We start from the raw sequence: 18,195 nt of genomic DNA on the forward strand, positions 1-18,195 counted from the left end.
GAAAGAAAGAAAGAAAGAAAGAAAGAAAGAAAGAAAGAAAGAAAGAAAATGCTTTTCCCATAAGTGTAGCCCACAACCACTCACCATCTTCCCTTCCCTTTGCTGTTTGAAGCCTGAAAATAACCATCAGAATAACTACACAATGCAAACATGGAAAAACCTCCATCTACCAAGCAGACCACCATCATATCCCATAAAAGCCATGGCATCCAGTGTGTATTGTCTTACATAAATCGTATTCCGTTATTAGTGGCTTCCTCTGCAAGCCTTTCACAGATTTCTAAGGTCAACAGATGACTGCTACTCTCTCCTGGACCCCAAGCACATGCTTACCTGTTCTTTGCTGGTTCTGCCTCACCACTGTGATTTTCCCCTACCACGTCTTATAAGAACATTCGTTAGATGATATTCACCTTCAGTGTCTAATTCAAACCATAAATGTTGTAAATAGGCTGGTCGGCAAGTTGCTTTCAAAACTCCATTCCTAAAAGATTTTCCGAAGAGTAAGGAAGCCTATTGTGATGTCCCCCCTTCTTTGCAGCTAACAGGCCCTATTCAAGTCATCCATCAAGCAAAAGCTTGCTGTGATGTCAAAGGAGGAAAGAATGAACTGAGCTTCAAGCAAGGAGAGCAAATTGAAATAATCCGCATCACAGACAACCCTGAAGGAAAATGGCTGGGCAGAACCGCCAGGGGGTCATGTGAGTACAAATTTTCCTATGACATCTCCAAATGTTGTTGTTGTTGTTGTTGTTTTCTTTTTTTAAGACATTCTGTTAAGTTAGTATTTTACAGGGTGGACAAAAATGGGAAGATTGAAAATGACATTGACATATCTTCATTTCATCTGCATTGTCTTTTTACTGGGGAACAGTGTAAATATTTGTTTTATTCCAGGGAGAAACAAAGAGCATTGGTTTCCTCACTGATGTTAAAAGGTAAAAAAATGAGTCCTGTGAGTCACTGTGGAATCTTTAAAATAGACTCTAGGCTTATCCCAAACCACAACAGCATAAGACTGACGAAGTCCAGTCAAATGTGTCTGCGTCGGAAGTCTATAAATCAGGAGTGCAAGCAAAGAAATGAAGGGAAAGATGTGCAGATGTGCAATTGATATTCTGTCTACAACTCTGAGATATTGAAACTACAGTTGCCTGACAATAAATCCTTCTTCCTCTCGGTAGATGGCTATATTAAAACAACTGCCGTGGAGATTGACTATGACTCCCTGAGGCTGAAGAAAAGTTCTCTCGGTGCTCTTTCATCAAGACCGATTGGAGATGACCAGGAGGTATATGATGATGTCGCAGAGCAGGATGATATTAGCAGGTATGGACAAATACAAATTGTAAAACACATCAGACTGCTGGCTCGTCAGAGATGATGTATTTTAAGATCCTAAAATTTTACCTTCCGTGTCTCTTACTGCTTGCTATCCCTGAATACCATTTTACAGCTACAGGTATTCCAATAGGGGTGAAAGGTCATTTAAAACTCTGTAGTCTTGGGGCGCCTGGGTGGCTCAGTCGGTTGAGCGACCGACTTTGGCTCAGGTCACGATCTCATGGTTCCTGACTTTGAGCCCCACGACGGGCTCTGTGCTGACAGCTCAGAGTCTGGAGTCTGCTTCGGATTCTGTGTCTCCCCCTCTCTCTGCCCGTCCCCTGCTTATGCTCTCTCTCTCTCTCTCTCTTTCAAAAAAATATAAATACATAAACATTTAAAAAGGAAATTTTAAACATAAAAAGCAAAAGCTCAATTCTCTGTGATCCCTGTGAATCAGCAAAGGGTCCAATTTATTTTTCCTGGACCATTCATTCCAGTAGATTGGAATGCCCTTCCCTGTAGGAATTATGGGAACGTCTTCCTGGGGCAGACGAACACAAGACATCCTTACTGGAGGAGGCAGGAGGGGAGATTGGCTATCTCCCATGCACTTTTTCTTCCCGTCTTTTCCCTTCTCAGTTCCTCAACTGCCTTTCTCCATCCCTCCTTCTCTGGCTCCTTTTCCCAGCTCTGGTCTTCCCTGTCCCTTCTTCTTCTTCTTGCTTTTCCATTTTCCTTCTTTCATTCCTTCCTCCCTCCAATATCTCCCTTTTCTTGGTAAATCCATAACCCCTTCAAGCTGAAGGTAAAGGAAGATGAAAATCTCCAGCCCACTTAAGAATCCTTGTTTTCTGTGCCCATTTTGTAGAATTGGGAAACATCCACTGTGATCTCAAAACACACAATCTGGGCTAGCTCTTCACTTGGGTAAAAATGGGTCTGCATTCTTCATAACTCAAAGTTCAAAAAAAAATGCTTCAATTATCAAACATTTTTAAAATGTGAAATGATCAAAATAGTAATATACTTATAAAATGTAGGAAGAATTCCATTTCCTTCCTGTAGTTGCTCACTTCATGTCATCAGTTAAATTTGTCATGTTGCTTTCTGGCAGTTTTGTCTTTCTAAATAGACCTGCAATGTCTTCTCAACGTGTTTTGATATATGTTGCACAATTTGTGGTACATTTAATAAATACTCCATAAATTATGCAACACATATCAAAACATGCCACGTGTACCCTGGAGTTTACAGATCATAAATTGGCTCTAGTAATCAGAAACACTCTGACCTAGTGTAGGGGTTTGTAAATGCCAGTTTTGAGGTCAAAGTTTTAAAAGGCCATATTCTGAGACGTACAAAATTTCCTGTACATGCGTATGTCATTCCATGTCTGTTATCAATGTATATACTTTAGCTTTATTTATTTAAAAAAATTCTCATATTTTGAGAGTAAAGAACCCCAGTAATATTAATAAATACATATTTATGATATACAAACTCAAGAAAAAATAATAAATCCGTGAAAAGGGGTGATGTTCTTAAAATGAAATATTATTTAACCGTAAGTGGCAACTATTTCCCCTAATTAATACTATTACTTTTTCCATTGTATCGAGTCCATACAGACAACAACTCTTAAACATGCTCTGATTAGTAAGCATGCAGCAGAAAAAGAATCTTCCATTTAATGAAATGGAGCTGGAGGAGGTGCATGGTTTTAATGTTCAATATCTTAAACAAATATAGCCCCAGAGAATATACTAGCATCTTGCAGCCGGTATGCATATTTTTTTAATTTTTTTAACGTTTATTCATTTTTGAGAGACAGAGACAGACAGGGCATGAGCGGGAAGGGGCAGAGAGAGGGAGACACAGAATCTGAAACAGGCTCCAAGCTCTGAGCTCTCAGCACAGAGCCTGATGCGGGGCTCGAACTCACGGACGGTGAGATCACGACCTGAGCCAAAGTCGGATGCTTAACTGACTGAGCCACCCAGGCGCCACCCCCATATGCATATTTAATAAGAAAACGAAAGAAGAGAAAATGAAAACACAAGTGTTTTTTTTCTTTTTTTGAAGATACAGCTGTTCCCTGTGAGATCTCACAACAGAACAGGCTTTGTCCTCAGTAGAACAAGGAAAGATGCTGAGGACAGCCGGGAGCTGCCCCAGCTAGAGTTGGAGAAAGCACCATCCCCTCTTTCCCCTTCTCCAGAAGCCCCCTTTGTCCCCACACCCTGCTCTCCCTTATTCCTCCAGAGAAGGGGGAACTGACTTCGAACTTCAGACTCTGTGAGCAGACAAGAGGCTTAGAAACACAGGTCCCGACCGCTGTCTTTCTCCTTTTTTTCTCAACTAAAGCAATTTCTGTAATAACTAACGAGGCCTTGAAGAAAAGGAGATTACACACACACATACTTCCCCATCACGTGACAAGCTTGCTTCTCTGCCTGCTCCCCAACCTTTTTCCTTGCATTTCTTCTTCCCTTGTTTTCTTCCCTTCTTTCTCACCCTCTCCTCTCCTTACCTCCACTTCAGCTGGTAAGTGCTTTGAATTCCAAACAGACAAGTCTAGGAAATTGAAGAATTGCTCTAAAAAGAAAATGATGTGCGGCAGCTTTGCTCCTGATTATTAAAACCCTGTTCTTTGGGGATTGGTATGAGATTGGTATTCATTGTCCAGGATGAATTCTATTTGCCAGGAGTGGCAGCCAACCAAAACTGCAAGTTTTCGCATAATCCTGACTGCTTGCTTCATGCTCAAAGGGAAGTGTCAGACAAAATGAATGTGAAAACAGTATGCAAGCAAGTGGAGAATATACTTAAACTTCATCAAAAATCAACTCCTTATTTATATATTAGGACATTTATAGCATGCTTTGCTACAGAGTTCCATTAGTAAGGGCAGGTTTTATTTCTAAATTAACCCATAGATCTGTGTCAGGCCAATTTCCTTTACTCTGACCTTAAGATTGAAGAATCAGATATGAGTGTATAATTAGTAATGTATGGTTGTAATATCAGACTGATACCTGTTGGAGGCAGATTATCCAAAGGTCAAAAATGGTGCTTACAGGGAGTGCAGTGAGGTATAGACAAAACAACACTATACAGGAAGGCAGGGCACCAAGGTTCCTATCTCAGCTCTTCAGTTAATTAGAAGTGAGTTTGGTCAAGTCATTCCATTTCTCATTTCCTTTCTGCAAAACAAGGGGATTAAACCAGGCTTCTGAGATTTTTCCAGTTCTCACAATCTACTCTTCCTTTGCTGTAGCACAGCTCACATTTTAGTGGGAGACTGAGGCAAGAAAATAGATGATTATAAAATAGGCAAAATATAGGCATGCCTGGGTTATTCCATCGGTTTATTGTCCAACTCCGGCTCAGGTCATGATCTCACAGTTTGTGAGTTTGAGCCCCACGTTGGGCTCTCTGCTGACAGCTCAGAGCTTGGAGCCTGCTTCGGATTCTGTGTCTCCCTCTCTCTCTGCTCCTCCCCCACCCCTCATTCTGTTTCTCTCCCTCACTCAAAAATAAATAAACATCAAAAAAATTTTAATGGGGAAAATATAGAATGTTCTAGAAATAAACAAAAAGTACAGGCAATCTGAATTTAGAAAATCAGGGCCACATTATATGTAATAATAAGAATAATATTTCATGAGTAAGATTTCCATTTTTTTAGAAATTCTCCCTTTAAAAAAGAATATAATGCTACTGGGCTAAGAGTTAAATGCTCTGGCAATAACATATTAAAAGAAAATTGAATTGAATGCAATAATGGTTCCTGGCGCCTGAGTGGCTCAGTCGGTTAAGTATCTGATTCTTGATTTCAGCTCAGGTCATGATCTCACAGTTTGTGAGGGGAGTTTGAACCCCACATCCGGCTCTGCACTGATAGCATGAAGCCTGCTTGGGATTCTCTCTCCCTCTCTCTGTCCCTCCTCCATGCTGTTTCTCGCTTTTTCAAAATAAGTAAAATATAAAAAGCATTAAAAAACTAATGGCTTTGTATGATTCCTGGAATAATACTGTTGGTTGGTTGGTTGTTTTTCATAAATCTATCCATGTACGGAATGGTGCAATAAAGTATAAGCTAAAAACTACCTCATGGGAAATGTTAGAAGCAAACATTAACATTGTTTTGAAAACTTTATGTAGTACTCATCTGATCCTTATTAGGTTTGTTTTGTTTTGTTTTTGCCTTGTTACTACTCATCTATTGTGATAAGGAACAGTGTCTCTTCCTCTTCACATAAGACATTCTGGTAACTTTTAACTGCAATGTTATTTCTCTTTTGTATAACTGTTCAATACATGTACTTCTCTTCCCAATAGCTACGTAATTCATATGCTAATTTAATTTCTTTTTTTTTCCTAGCCACAGTCAGAGTGGAAGTGGAGGTAAGCCACAAACTTTTATCAGCAGTTTCTTCGAGTCATCACTACAAGATGCTTTTGTCTGCAAATAATGAAGAAGATCTTTAAGTGGTAGAGAGACCACTGGACTGGAAGCCAATGACCTGGATTCCAGTCCTGGTCACTGAGTGACCCTAACCAAGTCACTTCTCTCTTCCAAGTTTGTTATGGGTCATGGGGTGACTCCATTTCCAGTGTGCCCAGGGCAATCTTAATTTATGCCAGTTGTCTGAGCACAGTTATTAATAGCGTCCCCCTTCACTTGCAGAAGTATCCTTATTTGGATGATAACGTATAAAGACTCCTCATTTGCTCATCACCAAAATAAAGATATTTTACTAATACCTTTAGCACTAATTTACAGTGCTAAAATACTCATCCTAAAAGTCAGATTTCAAGTTCTTTGTACATATTTCTGCATTGAGGAGGTATTCAATAAACACTTGTTAAATAAATATTTGTCAAACAGCAAGGTTCCTAAGGGTTTACAACAAAGGGTTTAGCCCTTAAAATATCACTCTGATTAAATGAACCAGAGCTACTACCAATATTCACAAATTCACCTTTCATTCTATTTGTTTTCCCTCACTTATATCTTGATCAGTATATTTTCCTGAATGTCTCCTCACTATTAATTAAAATTTTCTTATCGCCTCCTCCCTCCTCTTTTCCACAGTATTTAACTCTACACTCTATTCAATTTAATTTTTTTTCTCATATTTATTCTTCCCCATCCCTTTTATCTCCAAAGCTCGGCACTCTTTCTACATTTACTAAATTTCATCTCTAAGAATTCCTTTAAAAATATTCAACAAAAAAAATTCATTTACCTACTATCTATGTGAGAATAGGAACATAAAGTTATTTTTTAGTTACATGGTTATTAAGAAACGTTTTCTGCAGTTAAATAAGGCGGATTTACTATCAAATTTGAGTGACTATTACCTGACAAAATTATAAAATTAACAAGATTCTCTCCCCTTGGCCAATCCACATGAAGGGATGTTCCCACCTCCCCCAGATGATGATATTTACGATGGGATCGAAGAGGAAGATACTGATGATGGGTAAGAATAATCAGTGAATTGCTTCCTTGTAAATTTTTGGATACACTGAAATTTAATGTTGATTTCTGGTTAGAATAAAAAGCAAAATACAGTGTTCCTTATTATAACACCAAAACTTATTTGAATGTTTAATTAACAGCAGTCCTAAGTCAGAAAGTATAATTGCACAACACTTCAGATGAAGTGGTATATTGTTTGAAAGAACCCCAACAAAAAAAGAGAAATGAAAAAGGAATAAAGAATTACCAATGCTGTAGATTCTTTTTGAAACTCTTCCCAATCATTTATTTATCAATCAGTAATCTCTGGAGAGCTTATCTGATGCATGGCTATCCTCCATATAATGATCATAGTTACAGGCAATCCAAATGCACTGAGACCATCTGCTATCTGTGGCAAAACCAGTATAAGACTTAATTCTGTACTTGCTTAAACTTTTATAATGGCATATTTTAAATTTTAAGATCTGTTAATTACTTAATTTTAAACATAACGTAAAGCAAAATTGATGTCTAAAACTTAATTTTGACTTAGCTTTCTATTTTAAAACTAAAAGAAATTTCACTAAATAGAAAAAAAGTAACTTACCTACTACTTAACCTAGCAGCAGCAGTATTCAAAGACTGAGGCCTATAAACCTGAAAGCATCATCTTGTTGATTACAATGAGTAACTTCCTGCCTGCATGATCAATGCAGTATAGTTATAAAAAATCTGAATGTCCACCCAATGTCTTCGTGTTCCGCTGATTATTCCATTCTGATCAATGCCTGCATGCTCCTAAGCTCCACACTACAGGTTGAAGAGAAGAGTAATTCGTGGTCCTGGGGTATTTTGAAGATGTTAAAGGGAAAAGATGACAAAAAGAAAAGTATACGAGAGAAACCTAAAGTCTCTGAGTCAGACAATAATGAAAGTTCATCGTAAGAGTCAACCAACCAAATCCAGTGCACAATAACTACACTAATATTAATTTAATCAAATGCTACTAATATTTTATAACCAATAACCAAATTCTGACAGGCTTAAGTGATTTCAGTGTTATTTTCCATTAGTCATCTGAGCCTTATTTACTGTGTCACCCTTACACTCAGACATTTACATTTACAGAAGAGCACAAAGTCTTCAAAAATTGTCATATGGTTCAAAGATATATTTTGCTTTCCCTACAAACATGCACAGATAAGACACACAAATGAACACACACACACACACACACTCATACACATACACTCCATTGAGTAGGACTTTTTTTTAACTGCAGCATCATATCTAAAAGCTCACAATTCCAATGCCACGTTATATAATATAGTGACTACTCTTCAAAATATACATTCTCTTTTAAAAATTAGTTTTCTGGAAATAAGGATGCAATTTGGAATTTCTTTTCTCTAAATACAGTATTTAAAGTGTTTGTAGTTAAATTTAGAGTCTCCATATTTCATTACAGTCCTTCTAAAATGTTAATTCCACATAGAATTCCTCATTATAAACTCTTTTGTGAAACCTAAAACAACAGTTAGTGAACAGGACACTCAAAATTATAAGTAAACATAACAAATCCTCTTTTTTTTAATAAATCCTCTCTTGATGCAGAATTATTCAAATGCAGACATTACTTAGAAATAAAAGCAGAGATTATTTTTCCTGCTCCACCTGCACATTCCTAATTTTGATTTTAAATCATCTGAACTAATGACCTCTCACACTTCAGTGTAACTGTGCACCATTCTGCCAATAATGTGTGTTTATGTGTGTGTTTAAAGTTCAAAAAGTAATAAAAGCAAAGGTCTTTTTCTTTTGCAACTAAATGCCACCCAGTCCTAATTTCTATTAGGATCACTTCTATTAATAAGCTCCCCCTCTCTAGTTTTGGTGGATATTCCTCTCTTATTCACCATTCTCCTGTTTGGGTACATATATTGGGAAAACGTGGTCATGCAAAGAGTCCTATGACCTTTGTTGATTTCAGCTCTCTATTTCTACTCCTTTAGTCAAGTAAAAGCTTTTGGCCTGAGCTATGCCACGATGACTCCAAAACACTGAGTCCATTTATTTTAGTCTGATGTGATAATATGCCCAAACCTCATGGGACAAATCTGAAAATACTGGTCCAATGGCCATGGGCAAAATAAACCACTGAATGTCTTGACTGTTGACTTTTTTGTCCACCATTGGAGTTTAAAAACAAAAAGTCTCATGAAATTCCAAATTGATGGACAGAAACTGAAACTCTGTGGAAAAATGGAGGATGAGAAAGGAATGATAGTCAATGGATTAATTGGCCTTTATAAGCCTCCGGGCTATTACTTGTTCAGGCCTATCCCTAGATAAAGGACTCAATTTCTGTGTTTAGATTGGTCTGATTATAAATGTGTTCTCATTTTCTTTCCAGTTTTCCTGCTCCTCCTAAACAATTGGGTAAGTAACAAAAATTAAGTATATATTTTATATCTTTTTTTTTTTTTTTGCAGATAGGGTGGTGGGAAGGCACTGGATATAGTCATGGTGTCTGGATTAAAGTTCTGACTCTGGAAAAAATAACTTGTGTAAAGCTGTCAAGTAACTGTTCCACAGTTCTTCAACAGTGAAAGAGTGGGAAGAGGAGAATTTTTCATCTTGATGGTTTTTAAACAGTTCACCCAGTCATAGGGGTCACGAAGGAGAAATAAACAAGTGGGCAGGGATGGACATCGATATTTCCCATCTCTTATCCACCCCAATTCAGTAGAGCTTGATATATTGGGCCTCTGCGCAATGATTTCTAAAAATATACCAGATTATATGCCACCAAGGCCCTTCTAAATCTAAATTTCTTTGATTTTTTTAAAATGTATCATTTATATTGTATTTGGAAATTCTTCCACTGCTAAATATAAAACAGTTTCTTCTTTGTACAGTTTCCGTCAGCTTATTTTTTTAATTTAAAGATCTGAGACAGAACTTTAAAAGATTTTTCTTAAATTCACTTTGAACAAAATAAAATGTCTCATAAGAATATTCAGGGGCTTTCAAAAAGTTTATTTGAATTTATAAATAAATTGAAAGAGAAAACTAAACACACAGATAATCTCTTTTTCCAAACTGGTTATCTGACCTCGTGTTCAGTTGTCAATATGAAAGTATGTAAGGCACTAATAAAAGTTGATCAATAGCTAATAATGAGCTTATATCTTAATGTATAATTTTCAAAAAGCATTCAAGTGGGGCACCTGGGTGGCTCGGTCGGTTAAGTGTCCAACTTCAGCTCAGGTCATGATCTCACGGTCCGTGAATTCGAGCCCCACGTCCGGGCTCTGTGTTGACAGCTCAGAGCCTGGAGCCTGTTTCAGATTCTGTGTCTCCCTCTCTCTCTGCTCCTCCCCTGTTCATGCTCTGTCTCTCTCTGTCTCAAAAATAAATAAAAATAAACGTTAAAAAAATTTTTTAAAAAAAAAACATTCAAGAATCTTAGCTCCACAAAGGATAAGTATAAAATGAAACAAATGTGATCAGTTAAGTAAAAACTATGTTTTTTTTTTTTTTCATTTTCTTTTGTTCTCAAGTGTGTTTTAAGTGCGTGTGCATGGAACAGTAATATTTCCCATTCTGGAAACCAATGATATGTCATATTTTTATATATTAATTATGGATTCTTCACATAGCTGTGAAATTAATTACCTGAGTGGGGGGGGGGAGGAATACACACACAGACACATGTGTGTGTAGTATATGTATATACCATATATGTATATACTGTCTACATTACAGATAGAGGAGGAATTCTTAAAGGAATTTAGATCCTTGCCACTAGCAGAGAGCATTTAAACTTTCTATGATAATAATTCCTTAAAACATTTTACTCTCTTCAACTCATCTCTTCAGCTTAATTTGCTGTGGAGCAACTCAATAGGTACAAAGAGGAAGCAATCCTCCTGACTTTATTAACAAGAGCTCTAGAAGGAAGAAAAGTATCTATGGATTGGTACTCGTTAAGGTCATTGCCACTTTTCCACCAATACTGGTTCTCAATACCTGCTGGTACCAGCTCTGTCTTATTAACAGAAATATTCTTTCTATTTTAAGGTGATACCACACCTAATATTGCTATAAATTAAAAGTTAATAAGGAGCAAGCAGATCAGTGAATAAAAAAGAATGATACATGGATGGATAGATAAATAGGTAGATAGACAGATGGACAGATAGACAGGCATAGACAAAGACACACATATAAATAAAATAATATATATTATCTTAGCATCCTAAATCCCCTAGGAATCTTGATTTCAATCTCTATTGCCTACTGCCAATGGGTTGTAATATTGATTTGTTTGTCAGCAATCTACTTATCTTCCATTCATCACAAGTGTGGATCTTCAAATAATCTCAGTCACTGTTTTGGGGGGACTTATCCTGGTGATGCTAGTTACAACCATGGTCACTGGCTTTCTTGAGGGACATTTAACAGAAGCATCTAGGGAGAGAAGAACCTCTCCCTTTGAAGGAATAGACACTACCTCCAGGAGAAATGTACAGAGATCCCAGGGAAACTTATTTTGTTGTCTTTGAAAGAAAAATCTTTAAATTAAAAACATGACTGAATGTTCATATCAGAATTCAAACTGGGGTCCCTGGCTGGATCAGTCAGTAGAGTATGTGACGCTTGATCTCGGGGTCATGTTGGATGTAGCACCTACTTAATTAAAAAATAATAAATAATAATAATAATAGTAATTTTAAAACTTCAAACCTAAAGTGTTTCAACATTTGGTATTTTGTCTTTTGTTAGACATGGGAGATGAAGTTTATGATGATGTGGATGCGTCTGATTTCCCTGCTCCACCAGCAGAGCTGAGGTAATTAAAATGTCCTCATTTTGAGACAGAAATCAGACTGCTCCAGAAAATTCAACTAGAATAAAACCCCAGTGGGTTATGGATCTCCTGTGTTCGCTCCTGTTTGCTCTGTCCTCTCTCTGACCCAAGCTCTAAGGGTTCTGCTCCATTTGTGGGTGGAGAGCCCTGATCCCCCTTCTCCTTTCTCCTCCCTTGCTTTTCCCTCTTCCCCTCCCCCTCTCCCAGTAGTTCTGCTGCTGGTCCCCTGATTATCCCCTGCCCTGTGACTCACTGATGTCTGCACTCATTTATTCATTCAAATATTCATTCACTGGGGAAATATTTGAGAGCCTGATCATGACTGATCTCACCAATTCATCTCCTCCCTTTATTTTTACCCTTTTCCTAAAAGCTTTTTGTCTTGAATGCACTTCTTAGTTTATGTCTCAACCCACGCCTAACTTCTTCAAATCTCTTCTGTCCTCCACAAGATTTTTTTCCTTTTATGAAAAAAAATGATTTGTGTTTTAAAAGGACTTTGTTATGTCTCTTTTTCACAAAAGCATCAGATTCTCAAAGGTTCCATTCAAATTAAAAAAAAAAAAAAAACTGTTCAAGGTGAATAGTGACATTCTTCAGCTCACCTAAGGTTTCAATTTCATTTTAGGCTAAAACTGTATGAAAATCTGTTAAGATCAGTTAGTACAAAAGGAGTCTCTTTTGAAACTTCTTTTGAGGGGCACCTTGGTGGCTCAGTCGGTAAAGCGTCCGACTTCAGCTCAGGTCATGATCTTGCGGTCCGTGAGTTTGAGCCCTGCATTGGGCTCTGTGCGGACAGCTCAGAGCCTGGAGCCTGCTTTGGATTCTGTGTTTCCCTCTCTCTCTGCCCCTCCCCACTTGCACTCTGTTTCTGTCTCTCAAAAATGAATAAACGTTAAAAAAATTAAAAAAAGAAACTTCTTTTGAAATAGGAAATAACATGGTAAGATTTTTCTATATTCCACTAAACACAAGCGATGAGCTGATACATACTGTGTATGAAAGCAAGAACACGTCTGTAGCTTTCTCAGGAGAAAAGGATGAATAAAAAGATCTTGGCCTTGATTAGTTAAAGGCTGAAAGTGACATAAACAGGTGACAATACATAGCGTCTTCTAAGCTATGCTGCAAGAGTGCATAAGCATGTATTCATTTTGCATTTATTTTTTACCAACACCGTTAAGCTAATTTTACTGAATGAAAGTTTCAAGATCAAAGAAACTGAAGGGAGAATATGCTATCATTTCTATGTGAAGATCAAGTTCCACAGGCAAAACAAACATGCAAGATGAAAAGAGAATTGTTCTCCTTTTTTCTGGAAGGAAAATCTAATCTTCTTCAGTGATATGTTCGGTTTGAAAATTCCTCACCATTGGGAAGTCACTTCTATCCCTGACATTTTTAAATGCATTTTTCTGTTTTATATTCCTGTAAAAATGCCACCACATTCCATTAAACAGCTCTCTAGGTACCTGGTTATGCACTGGACCTTTTCTTCAAGTAGAATAAACCCTAGCTGGTTAAACTTGATGTGATAAAAAGGTACCGTTTTCCTTACTGCTGCTTATTTTCAGACTTTAAGACTATTTTATGTTCTCTAACAGAATATTCTATTTTTAGCTAAATCTAAATTTCAGTAAGGTATTTTCAAAGAGAGCTCACGGGGCATTTTGAACACTCGTGTATGTCCTGATGGCTCCAAAGTGCTGATTTGGGACAGCAATTCCACTACTGCCCAGAGGACCATAAGACAGGAGAAACTGAGGAAGGATACAGAACCCAAGGAAGGATAATGTGCTAATCCATTTCACAGTAGATGAACTAAATCCCAAGACTCGAAAGTTAAAGAATCAAACATTTTCAATAAATCAGTTGCAAACAAAACTTTATTTTAGGTAAGCCAGATAATAATTAATATCAGTGTTTAGAATTTTTCATTATACACAAAAATTCTGATTTTAAAATTCCCTCCTTCGGAGATTCCCAACCTTTCCCTAACATAGACATTCAGCCCTAGCAAATGTCCCTCAACCTTGGATGCAAATTACTATTATCTGGGGAGCTATAAAGTATGTATGTCAGTATCTAGACCTCACTCAGTTCTACTTAATTAGAATGTATTTAATTTAATTAGAATTTCTAAGAATTAGATATAAGTAGTGGTACTTTTTTAAAACTTTCAGGTGATCCTATATGTGTCCAGGCTGGAGAATCACTATCTTTGGCTTCTTCACCCTTCTAATGACAATCAGCTGGAGTCCATTTGGTGTCTATGAGATGCCAGCCTGGCTCCATTTTAAGTAGATATGAAAAACTGCTCAAGAAAATTCAACTAGAATTTTAAACTTTTTTATTTTTAAATAGATAAACTTTTCAAGACATAAAAATCAATTTTTTAAAAAACATTATTTTTCAAAAAGCCTCTTCTATGACATTGGCCAGGCCACGTAATTACCTAGGAAGGGCTGAAAATATATAGGGAGTTTGACAATAGACAGGTTGAATTATATGGAACCTCTGATGTGTAAGCATGTTTACACTATACCTCAGTCATTTCAGTGGTTCAACATAAGTAATCACTACTTCCACTTTAACTATATTCTTGTGAAGAATCTCTTCCGTGTATGAAATATTATCATTTACTACAATGAATGTACTAGACTTCTAAGAAAGGGAACTAACTAAAAACAAAATTTAACAGAATTGTTAAGTGATGGATGAAGTCTTTGTTGTACACTATTCTTTTCAAACTAAACTAAGTGTTGTTTTATGTGTGTTCTGCCATCTTAGTCAAGGAGCCAAGGCTAAGACAGAAGAAAAAGACCCCAAGAAGCTAAAAAAGCAGGAAAAAGAAGAGAAAGACTTCAGGAAAAAGTTTAAAGTATGTCATATTTAAATATTAGACAAAGTACAAAATGCTAATGAAAAAAACAATGACTTTTAAGTACCACAATGCACTTATTAATAAAGTGTAATTATAGGGGCACCTGGGTGGCCCAGTCAGTCGGGCGTCTGACTCTTGGTTTTGGCTCAAGTCATGATCTCACGGTTCATGGGTTCAAGCCCTGCGTCAGGCTCCATGCTCTTAGCTAAGAGCATGGAGCCTGCTTGGGATTGTCTCTCTCCCTCTCTCTCTGCTGCTCCCGCATTCATGCGAACATTCTCTCTCTCTCTCTCAAAATAAATAAACTAAAAAAAAATTTTTAAGTGTAATTATCAATGTGAGTTATCCATCCTAACTCCTTTATTTACTACAAAATTTACTTTAGATTTTAATTTATTTTATAACAAATTAAGTGAAGTCTCATACATGCACTATATATGCTGCAATAATCATTTACATTTAGTTGTTCTTTGAACTTTAGTAAGAGGATAATCTAAAACTAGAATGGATAAAACAAAGATATGATGTATATGTAATGGAATATTAATTATGAAAAAGAAGGAAATCCTGCCACTGTGACAACCCTAAGGGCCTTATGCTAAGTGAGATAAGTCAGACAGAGAAAGACAATACTCTATAATATCACTTATATGTGGACTCTTCAAAGGCCAAACTCACAAAAACAAGGTACAGTGATAATTACCAGAGGCTGGGGTGGGCGGATGGAGGAGATATTGGTCAAAGGGGTACATACTTTCAGTTATGAGATGAACGAACTTTAGGGGTCTCAGGTATAGCCTGGTGATTATAGTTAGCAATACTGTCTTATATACTTGGAAGTTGTAAAGAGAGTAAATCTTAAGTGTTCTCACCACAAAAAGTGGTAATCATGTGAAACGATAGAGGTGTTAGGTAAAGCTACACTGCTAATCATTTTGCAATATATGAGTGTATCAAATCAACACACGTGTACACTTAAAATTTTTTTAATTTTAAAAATTATGATTATATTAGTTTCGTGAGATTATGAGTAGCTTTTCTCTTGAAAATTTTTCTGTAATGCTTTTACGTTATTATTTGCTTGTTTGGCAAAGACTTTTTTTTTTTTTTTTTTTTTTTTTGAGAGGGAGAGAGAGAGAGACAAGCAGGGCTTACCCGAGGCCGGGCTCCAGCTCACCCGATGCACGATCAAACTCACGAACCATGCGTGAGATCATGACCTGAGACAAAGTCAGATGCTTAAACAACTGAGCCACCCAGGCGCCCTAGCAAAGACTTTCTTAATAAATTTGTCAGTAAATGGATTACTTTAATAATACACATCAATCAATAATATAAATGTTTGTATTTTTCCAGTATGATGGTGAAATTAGAGTTTTATATTCAACCAAAGTTGCACCCTCCTTAACTTCTAAAAGGTGGGGGACCAGAGATCTACAGGTGAAGCCCGGTGAATCTCTCGAAGTTATACAAAGCACTGATGATACGAAAGTTCTCTGCAGGAATGAAGAAGGGAAATGTAAGTCACTGCTTACTCTTTGTCAATATGGCATTCTAGGATTTAATAATCAGACGTTTTCCTGATCACCCCTGTTTTATTAACTTTGTTTTTTCTATGCTTTATGAATTGTGGAAAACATTAAGAAACTAGAGATTTGCGGTGCTGAAATCAGCGTATCTTATTTTCATCCTTTATCGTTTCTCACCTGCTATATTCGGCACTGTGGTGCCAAAGTAATGCCAAATTAGTACTTCCCAAAATGCAGTCCCACAGACCACCAGCATCAGAAAACCCTTTGTGTATTAAAATCACAGTTGCCTGGCCCCACTCTTGACCTGCTAAGTCATGAGCTCTGGGGGGTGGCAGATGGAACCTGTGATCATAAGATCCCTAGCTTATTCTTAAGTATACTGAAGCAAGAACCACTGTGCTAAGCAGTGAGTGGCTCTTGCTGTCATCTGGTTTTGAAATTATACAGCACATGTCACATGCAGAATTTCCAGTTTTCCTACCTTGCAAATTTACTTGTTTTCATTTCCTATTTGGACACACTTAATACAACATACTCTTCCAAATGAACACAAGAGAGTCCCTGTCTTCTTTGACTTTATCAGCTATTAAAACTGACAGATGGAAATGTTTTTGTCAAACTTTAAAAAGAAGCTTATTTCACTTAAAGTCCGGGGAAGAGTAATTCAAAATTATGTGCCCTGTATTTAAAATTGAATGGTCAGCGTGGCTGCCCCATATCAGCTTGGCCAGTCTGTGTGGAAACATGAACTCTGAGTCGAATTTTAATGACAGGAAGGTGACTCAGGGACAGGAACTGAAATGGGAGTTTTAAGAATAAAACCAGTGACTCAAGGTTGGGGAAATGGATCTAAAGTTATCATGGAGGAGGTGTGGTTGGCTTTCAAAAGGAGAAAATGGAATGTGGATACAAAGGATAAAAGGCATGAGTAGTGTAGTATTAACACTCAAAGGTCACTGGAGATAATGTGTAGACAGTGCTCCAGGAGACAAAGAAAACCCACATCCACACTAGCATTTGTGAGGATGCAACGCAAGGAATAGCTTTAAATGCAGAAAAACTCTATGCATTAAAGGGTCAGAAAAAATATTTAAAAGTTTAAAAATTTTGGAGGGCACCTGTTGGGATGAGCACGGGGTGTTGTATGGAAACCAATTTGACAATAAATTTCATATTAAAATAAATAAATAAATAAATGTTTAAAAATTTTAAAAAGTATGAAGTAAGTTATGATTAATATATCAGCCTGAATATTTACATGATGACTATGATATTAATGTGCGGAAATTCTCATGACACAATAGAAAGAGAAGGAAGAAGCCTGCTTCATGTGGGATAGGACTTATACCCATATCAAAAAATTATGTAAATAAAGGAAATTATCTAAACAGCCAATAGCGGCTGATTGAGGTGATGAGCCTAAGTGAACCTGTTTTCTTTTCTCTGCTTTTTCATAAGAGAAAATTATCCTAGTACTTGTCATGTGGCCCTTTCCCCAGGGCACAAGCCTCAGACCAACCTTGCCACGCTGTCCTGAGATTCTTGTCTTTAGCAACTAATCCCATCTAAAGCAATGGTCTTCAGTTTGAACGTACATACACCTCACATGAGAATCTTGTCAAAAACGCAGATTCTAATTCAGTAGGTCTGAGATGAGGTGTAACATTCCGCATTTTACCAAGTTGCCAGGTAATTGATGCTGAGGTTCACGGAACAAACTCTTGAGTAACAAAGGTGTAAATGACCTCATCAACAACTTGTATAGATGTAGATGAGCAAGAAGATATGGCACCAGAAACAGAAATTTGAAAGAGACCCTTAACTTCCTAGAAGCCAGTGGACCTTAAGAATGAAGAAAATAGGGACGCCTGGGTGGCTCAGTCAGTTAAGCGTCAGACTTGGGCTCAGGTCATGATCTTGTGATTTGTGAGTTCAAGCCCCACGTCGGGCTCTGTGCTGATAACGCGGAGCCTGCTTCCGATTCTGTGTCTCCCTCTCTCTCTGCCCCTCCCCTGCTCTCACTCTGTCTGTCTCTGTCTCAAAAATAAATAAACATTCAAAAAAAAAGAATGAAGAAAATAGTAACTACTCAGGGATGATTTTGTAATCT

General features: G+C 37.2%; 1 protein-coding gene across 6 annotated transcripts in view; it reads left to right on the forward strand.

Annotated features, from left to right (window-relative positions):
- The window catches only part of FYB1 (FYN binding protein 1), a 161,826-nt gene that overhangs the window by 132,641 nt on the left and 10,990 nt on the right, over positions 1 to 18,195 (forward strand). For 4 of the 6 annotated variants that reach the window (XM_049648748.1, XM_049648747.1, XM_049648749.1 and 1 more), the window contains 9 exons: positions 542 to 701; positions 1,185 to 1,329; positions 5,711 to 5,733; positions 6,749 to 6,815; positions 7,600 to 7,737; positions 9,210 to 9,235; positions 11,585 to 11,651; positions 14,460 to 14,550; positions 15,910 to 16,072. In XM_049648748.1, coding sequence (XP_049504705.1) covers positions 542 to 701; positions 1,185 to 1,329; positions 5,711 to 5,733; positions 6,749 to 6,815; positions 7,600 to 7,737; positions 9,210 to 9,235; positions 11,585 to 11,651; positions 14,460 to 14,550; positions 15,910 to 16,072 — 880 coding nt within the window. The remainder of the gene's footprint in view (positions 1 to 541; positions 702 to 1,184; positions 1,330 to 5,710; positions 5,734 to 6,748; positions 6,816 to 7,599; positions 7,738 to 9,209; positions 9,236 to 11,584; positions 11,652 to 14,459; positions 14,551 to 15,909; positions 16,073 to 18,195) is intronic. The other 2 variants (XM_049648751.1, XM_049648750.1) reach the window with 1 other exon arrangement.

This window comes from Panthera uncia, assembly GCF_023721935.1.
Source record: "Panthera uncia isolate 11264 chromosome A1 unlocalized genomic scaffold, Puncia_PCG_1.0 HiC_scaffold_17, whole genome shotgun sequence".
In the NCBI taxonomy this organism is placed as follows: Eukaryota; Metazoa; Chordata; class Mammalia; order Carnivora; family Felidae; genus Panthera; species Panthera uncia.